Source organism: Chiloscyllium plagiosum, unplaced genomic scaffold (assembly GCF_037043375.1).
Source record: "Chiloscyllium plagiosum isolate Xiang-an unplaced genomic scaffold, Cpla_swu_hap1 HiC_scaffold_10, whole genome shotgun sequence".
Taxonomy (NCBI): Eukaryota; Metazoa; Chordata; class Chondrichthyes; order Orectolobiformes; family Hemiscylliidae; genus Chiloscyllium; species Chiloscyllium plagiosum.
Window position 1 is genome coordinate 95978880 of NW_028270148.1, and position 8356 is coordinate 95987235.

Below are 8356 nucleotides of genomic sequence, written 5' to 3' on the forward strand. Positions count from 1 at the left end.
AACATGACAAGAGAATGTAATTACTGATGTGTTGTCATGACTTTGATGAAGGAAGATGGAGGTGCTCGGTGATGGGACAAAACAGACTGAAATGGACTGTGGTAGTGAATGTTTGCATGCTTAGAGACAATGTAATGTATATTTGCTGTAGGGTGTTAATATTGTAAGGCTAAAGATTTTTAAAACTTAAGTAATCTTTGTAAATTAATGATTTTCTTTAAGGGGGAGGGAAGTGGGACATGCTATGGCTTTAAGAGGTATATTTGGTCCTGGTTTTTTATGAAGAAATGTTGAGACAGAGATCCTGAACAATCTGCTCCAAAGCCAATAGAGTAAACAGCTTGTGAGGGATCCATGGTATTTTAAAAGTTGGAACAACAGAAGCAGCCTGAATGGGTGGGATTAAGCTCCCAAAGAACCAGGACTTTTAGTTTGACCTTTCTGCAGTTGCTGGGATCTTGAAGGTAAATGTTGAAGGTCTTGTTCCTCTCTCTGTTACAGCTAAAAACTGGGGTTCTCTTCCAGTTGCGAGAATTGCATGGGAGACAATCTGTTTTACTGAATATGCCTTTGCCAAGGGACTGTTTATAGGGTGTTATTGTACTGCAACAATTAACTAATATTAGTTAATAGATCAATTAATTTTGGCATTTCAGTAGAGTTACAGTTAAGCTAATTCTTTTTATTTTTGATTTTTACTGCAGTTTAACTGTAGTGTAAAAATAAAGTGTGTTTTGCTTAACTAGTTTGACCAATCAAATTGCATCTGGCATGAACCACCACACACTTCCGTTTAAGAAAAAAATAATTATCAGGATCTAGATGATCTTCTTAATATATTTTGTGGAAGTTTATTCTGGTCCATAATAGAAAAAGATACTCATAAGGAATATGATAAACAGACCATGGCAGGAAGAGATATACTGTGTATCCAAGTCTAAACCAATAGATAAGTTCGAGGTTTCCAAAATAATAAAAGTGATCTGTTTACTCCAGTTGCTGGAACTCATTACAATGGTTTCATAAGCCTCCTGGGCTCAGTGAGTGTCACTCACCTGGATTCATAAATGGCTTCAGTAACTGAGTGAGCTCAGAGTGTGAATAAAATCTGATGCTGAAGGACACTCAAATTCACCGCACAACATTAATCTGATGGATCTAATGTTTCTGCTCTTTGATATTGAACCCATTTTCTATCCCATCCTTGGAGTCACTGGAGTTCTGTGTGAGTTATTGTAACTGTTGCTGGTTTGACTGCTGTGATCATGTAATTTGTTGGTGCAGTATTTGTTGCTTCCTCAGACATTTACAGTTTTATTTCAGATACTGTTGATTATTAACATCCCGTGATGTTTCTCCTTATTTTAGCTGTAGTCTCTTCACCAATTTGAACATGCAGCCAAACTGGGGTCAATCTGCTTCAATTAAATTCTGTGCATTCAATTTATTTCAGGAATTAAATCTGAGGTAAGTATATTTTTATTGATTTCAAGAAACCTATTTCATATAGTTCCCATCTTCAGTCTTGGAATACAAGACAGGATGCATTGTATTTGGATGTTGTTTTGTGCATTGAAGCAAAGTGGGGAGATGCACCTTCACTGCAATGGAACGTGTGCTCTCTCACACCAAAGAATTGCCCTCAGGAATGGACTATGTCAGGCCTTTTACACCATCAGAACATCCTGAAGCTCCTCACACCCTGTGAAGGATCACTGTGTTTTTAAATATTCTTTATGAGGATGTGACAGGTCACTGACTGGACCAGTGTTTATTGCCCATCTCTAACCATTCTTGAGAAGGTGGTGTTGAGCTGCCTTCCTGATCTGCTGAGCCTGTGCAGATTATGGAGGAATGGATTTCCAGGATTGTGACAGAGAAAGAACAGCGAATTAGATCCACGTCAGGATAGTTATGGCTTGGAGGGAAAATTGTAGGTGACACTGTCATCACCCTTGGTGCTGTCTGAGGGGTCTTGGTGAGTTATTATAATCCATCTGTAGATGGTACACACTGCTGTCCCTCTGCCAATGGAGTCAGTGCAGAAGGAAGTGGATGAAGTGCCAATCACACGGGCTGCATCGTCCTGAATGGTGTTGGGATTCTTGAGTGTTGTTGGAGCTGCCCTCATTCGGCGAGTGAACGTTTGTAGCATCCCCTGATTCCTATTGCCTTGCCTTGCCGTTGAGCTCAGACACAAAGTCAGAAAGTTTGTCATGGGTGTCAGCATCTTCAGTCAAGACAAATGAGATAGACTTCACTCACAGAGTAAATCAAGGGCAGCCTCTGATACTAGTCCAGAGGATTGGACATGATCAATCAGACAGTCAGGGTCTTATCCTCACAGGGGGATGAGGAGTTGAATGTCTGGTAGCCCAACATCTGCCCTGATGCTTTCTGCCCTATTGAGGGCTGTTTTCCTCCTGGAGTGAGAGAGAGGAAGGGATGAAGGGAGCTGAAAGTGGTAGGACAGCTGTGACATTTGGTGCCATTTCAGAAGGAGAGACAGGATCAGAGATAGAGTGAGTGTGAGGTGAGGGGAGAAGATAGTGGCAGTTGGCAGAGTGGAGAAGGACCATCTCCTTACACTGATAGTCAGTTCTGCATACTGCTGAGACTGCACTGACCTGGGTGGTAATCACAGCCCAGGCTGGCTTGGGTTGCTGTCATGCCCACTGCTGTTGGTGTTTGTAGAGTAAGAAAATATTCTGTGTCTGAATCCCCACATCCAGCAGGAGCTCCAGGTTCCTGCCCACAAACTGGAGTACCCATTTCCCCATGTCTGCCAGGCCAGGGGCAAACCAATGGTTCTTTTTCTCAGTCACCATGCAGGACAGTTCAGGCCTCACAGTGCTTGCCCAGGTGCACTGTAGGATTTTAAAGTTGGCATCGGCACGAGTGATGTCGATCATTATGTGGATATCCAGTGAGTGCCAACTCTTTCAGGGAACATGGATGTTATGGATAGAATTGAATGTGAGCGATGCACTTGGAGTGGAGTGGCCATTAATAAGGTCCCTTTGGTAAGATATGAAGGGAAAAGACATGTGGCATCTAGGCAAGAAACTCAGCAAAACACTTGATATAACTCGCACTTCCCGAAAAAAAGATATAGACGTATATTTTTGCAAAAGTTATATTCTCATTGTCCACTGAGTAACTGAACTGTTGATCCATTTGGTCAATGTATCCACCATGTTTATTTCAGGTCAAGTTTAAAATTTTTTTTTTATTGTTTACACTATTTACATATTTTCAGGTAAAATTTTGCGTGACCTTTTTGATTACCTTTGCAGCTAACCTAATCGCAATTGTGACACTATCGGGAAGGAAGTGTGGTCTTTCAACTTGTACCTGATTGCTATGGCTGGAGCAGATCTGCTGATTGTCCTTATTCAGGTCATACTGGACAAGATGAATCGCTCATATCTACACATTGTATTCTTCTCCTACCCTCCTGGTTGTAGCATTAGAGACGTCATTGGTTCCACAGCTGTAAGGAGCTCAGTCTGGCTCACAGTCACCTTCACCTTTGACTGGATGGTAGCTATTTGTTTCCAGAAACTGAAGAGAAAATTCTGCACCGAGAGAAATGCAGCTGTCATTATCACAACTGTCAGTTTACTGAGTTTATTAAACAAAATACCATTGTATTTTAAATATGAACCATACTATTGCAAAATAACCTATGAATACTTCTACGATCCTGTGTGGCTAGCTTTTGACTGGGGGGATCATATTTTAACTCCAGTGCTCCCTTTCTTCCTGATCCTGCTGCTCAATGCTGTCACCATCAGACACATCCTTCTGGCTAGTGCAGTCCGCAGGAAGCTGAGAGGACAACAAAACGGGGATAAGCCGAATGATCCAGAAATGAAGAATCGAAGAAGATCCATCAGTTTGCTCTTTGCCATTTCGGGCAGTTTTATCCTGTTATGGATCACTCGTGTCATAACTCTCGCGATTCAGCGAATTACTGGGTGGTATAGTAGAGCAGCAGCTGGATATTGGGTGGGAGATCTCATGGGGACAATGCTTCAGTTATCCAGCTCCTGCACCAACACATTTATTTACGCAGTCACACAGAGGAAGCTCAGAGAGGAGATGCTGAATACTGTGAAATATCCCTTCATCACCATCCAGAATTCCATTAAACGATGGGAACAAAGCTGGTCAATGTAAGCACGATCCGGAAAGGAATATTATTGTTCATCTCCAGCTCAGCTGCTGTTGAGGCAGCACGTGCAAAGAGGTTTGAAAATGAGAATCAGATTGTTCCTCAAGTTGAATAAATTATTTAACACAAGTGTGTTTTTAGGGCATCTGTTCCCGGTCAGTGAAGGTCCATTAACACTTGGCTCATTAATATTTGGGGAATATAATGTAAATTTTCACTTCATTTTTAAATCATGTTTCTAGTGCAATACATGTCACATTGTCTTATGCTGTAATTGTAGAAGAGCAATTGAATTGTAGATTGTATTTATGAATGCCATTGACATGATTTAGAAGGGATAATAATAACAGAGCCATCACCTACAACTGGCTCTCTGACTGGTGAGTGACGGTATCCTGCAATACACAATAGTAAGATCTTAGCTCTGATTACAGCTGTAGCTCCCCATAATTCTATGAATTTTAAAATAGTTATGGGAAAGGATAGGCCTTGTTTCAAAGTTACAGTTCTAAATTGGTGTAAGTCAATGTTGATGGTACAAGACAGAAACTTTCAAAAGCTGATTGGTGTAGACTGTTGCCAGGTAAAGGACAATCTGGCAAGTGAGAGGCTCAAAGGTGAGATACTGAGCGTTCAGAAACAGTTTGATCCTGTTAGAGTGAAGGGTAAGGCTGGCAGCAGTAGGGAACATGGGATGAATAGAGGCATCGAGAGTCTGGTCAAGAATGTGAAGGAGGCATGTATCAGGTAGAGACAACTGGGATCAAGTCAGCCTTGAGGTGTATAAGGGGTGCAGGGGCATTCTTAAGATGGAAATCAGGAGGACAGAAAGGGGATATGAAGTAATCTTGAAGATAAGGTTAAAATTATCCAAACATTTTCAACAAGAATATTAAGGGTTAAAGAGCAAATAGTGTGGTAATGGAGCCCCTTAAAGATCAAGTACAGGAGGTGGCAGAGTCACCTATTGAATATTTTGTTTCAGTGGTTATTGTGGAGAAAGACATGGAGCTTGAGAACTTGGGGAAATAAATATTGATGCATTGAAAACGATTCACATTACAGAAGAGGCAGTGCTGGAGGTCTTAAAAGGTTCAAAGGTGAATAAAACTCCAGGGTTTGATCAAGAGTATCATTTTCTAAATGGGGAGAAAATTCAGAAGTCTAAAGTGCAAAGAGACTTGGGGGCTCTAGTCCAGGATTCTCTCGGGGTAAACTTGCAGGTTGTGTCAGGAGTTAGGAATGCAAATGCAATTCTGGCATTTAATTTGAGAGGACTTGAATATAAAAACAGGGATGTACTTCTGAGATCTATAAAGTTCTGGTCAAATTACATTTAGAATATTGCGTGCAGTTTTGGGCCCCATATCTCAGGAAGGATATACTGGCCCTGGAGCATGTTCAGAGGAGGTTCATGAGAATGGTGCCAGGAATGAAATGCTTAACATATGAGGAACATTTGAGGACACTGGGTCAATACTCGATGGAGCTTAGAAGGATGATGGGGACTCTAATTGAAATGTACAGTTTACTGAATGGCCTGGACAGAGTAGATGTTGGGAAGATGTTTCCATTGGGAGGAGAGATTCCGACCTGAGGGCACAGCCTTAGAGTCTCTCCAGCATCCTGTGTTTGCTTCAGATTTTCGGCATCTGCAGTGTTTTGCTGTTATTGAAATAAATATCAGCTGTTATTGAATCACAAACTCACAACGTTTAAATTTATCATCATGCACTTCATGCATCTACTTCCACAAAGCCAACTGTATCACTTGTTTGACAGTCTCGAATACGGTTTTGATTGCTGTGCCCATCTTTAGCACAGTCAGTCCACAAAACAAGACAACAGAAAGACAGTCATGACAGGGGGAGAATGATGGACAGGAGATTGAAGTGTCTACCAGGAAGGTGAACGGAAATATATGTTTTTCATAGATATTTGGTCAACCCGTCTTGCCATGGAAGGTTAGGTTTATACAAATAGACTATGTTCGACTTCCATAAGTTCTCAAAAAGAAAGAAGTTGAGCAGAACCAAATTAACGTGTTGAATCGGATTGTTAGATCATAGTTACTCCAACAGCAAGTTGCCCCGGAGCCTGGAGCAGATTGGAGTCAGTCAGACAGTCACATCTGATGAAGTGGAAGTTTCAGGAGACAGTCAAGGCCAAGTCAATCGTTGTTGGAGAAACCGTGTCAGAGTCAGGCGCATCTAGGCCAAGGAACACCCCCCTAATTCAGAAAGTTTGGATTCAAGAAAGGTATTATTCTCTTAGAAACAGAAATCCCATGGTTCAGTTAGATTTGTGAATAAATAAAAGACTCTGTGTGTTGAACGGAATGTTGAACATTCTGCAACTTTTTCATGAAGTGATATTTTGGAAAACTTTAAAGATCAACAAAGGTTGATGAAAATGTAATTATTAAAGAAAACAAACACAATATTTTAAAAAAGCAAAAACATCTACAAATATAAAAAGGGAAGAGAGTAGGTAAAGTGATTGTTGGTCCCTTGGAGGGTGAGGCTGGGGAGTTAATCCTGGGGAAAACAGAAATGGCAGAGACACTAAGTTAATATTTTGCTTCACCTTCCACTGTGGAGGACACTAGAGCCATTTCAGTAGTAACAGGTAATGCAGAGGGTATAGACAGGGAGGGACTTAGAACAATCATCATCACGAGGGAAACAGTAATGAGCAAAATATTGGGATTGAAGCCAGACAAATCCCCAGGGCCTGAAGGGGTCCTCCTTGGGTCTGAAAGGAAGTGGCAGCAGAGATCGTGGATCCACTGCTTATAATTTTCCAAAACTCCCTTAATGCAGGCAAAGTTTCAGTGGGTTGGAAAATGCTACTAGAGCGCCTTTATTCACAACAGGAGGTAGGCAGAAAGTAGCTAACTATAGAGCAATTAGTTTAACATGTGCAGCTGAGTAATTGTTAGACTCCATTATAAAGGAAGTAATAACAGGACATTAGGAAAGTCGAAATACAATCTATTGCAGTCAGCATGGTTTTATGAAGAGTAAACTATGTTTGACTAATTTGCTGATGATCTTTGAAGATGTAACAAGCAAAGTGGAGAATGGGGATCCTGTCGGTATCTGGGCTTCCAGAAGGCAATTTGATACAGTGCCATACAAAAAGGTAACACACAAGGTAAGATCACATGGGGTTAGGGTAATTTATTCACTCACACAGAGGATTGGCTCACCAACAGAAAGCTGAGACTCCAGATAAATGGGTCTTTTTCTGGTTGGCAAGATGCCTAAGGATCTGGATTAGAGGTACTGGAAGAGCACAGCAGTTCAGGCAGCATCCGAGGAGCAGTAAAATCAGGATGCTGCCTGAACTGCTGTGCTTTTCCAGCACCTCTCATCCAGAATCTGGTTTCCAGCATCTGCAGTCATTGCTTTTACCAGGATGCCCCAGGATTCAGTCCTCAGACTCCAACTGTGTACAATCCATACAAATGACTTGGACGTTGGGACAGAAAGTACTCGATCCAAATTTTCAGATGGCACTAAAATAAGTCAGAAAGTAATTTGCAAGGAAGAAATAAGAAATTTATAATTGGATATAAATAGTTTTGGTGAATGAGCCAAAGTTTTGGCAGATAAGGTTTAATGTGGATAAGTGTGAAGATATTCAATTTGGTCAAAAGAATAGAAAGTCAACCTATTATCTAAATGGTGAGAAACTTTAGAGAGTTTCAGTGCAGAGGGTTCTGGGTGTCCTTGTGCATGCATCTCAAGGAATTAAAATGCGGTACAGCAGGTAAGAAGGAAGGCAAATAGAATTTTGGCATTTATTGCTAAAGGTATAGAGTATCAAAGTAGGGAAGTATTGCTGCAACTATACAAGACGGAGGGGACGGTGGCTCAGTGGTTAGCACTGCAGCCTCACAGAGCAATGGTCCCAGGTTTGATTCTAGCCTCGGGCGACCATCTGAGTGGAACTTGCACGTTCTCCCTGTGTCTGCGCTAACTTCCTCCGGGTGCTCCGGTTTCCTCCCACAGTCCAAAGATGTGCAGGTTAGGTGCATTAGTCAGTGGAAATGTAGGATGATACGATAAGGGGATAGGTCTGGTGGGATGTGGGTCGGTGTGGGCTTGTTGGGCCAAGTAGCCTGTTCTGTAGTGTAGGTGTTCTCTTGTCTGTTCTCAGACATTAGTGAGACTG

The 8356-nt window shown here is 41.6% G+C and overlaps 1 protein-coding gene across 1 annotated transcript; it reads left to right on the forward strand.

Moving 5' to 3' along the window:
• The first annotated feature begins 3363 nt into the window (after window positions 1-3363).
• Window positions 3364-4182, forward strand: LOC148149030 (putative G protein-coupled receptor 139). The gene has a single exon (XM_087991746.1). It carries the CDS (start codon window positions 3364-3366, stop codon window positions 4180-4182), a length of 819 nt encoding a protein of 272 aa, XP_087847872.1.
• Window positions 4183-8356: the final 4174 nt, after the last annotated feature.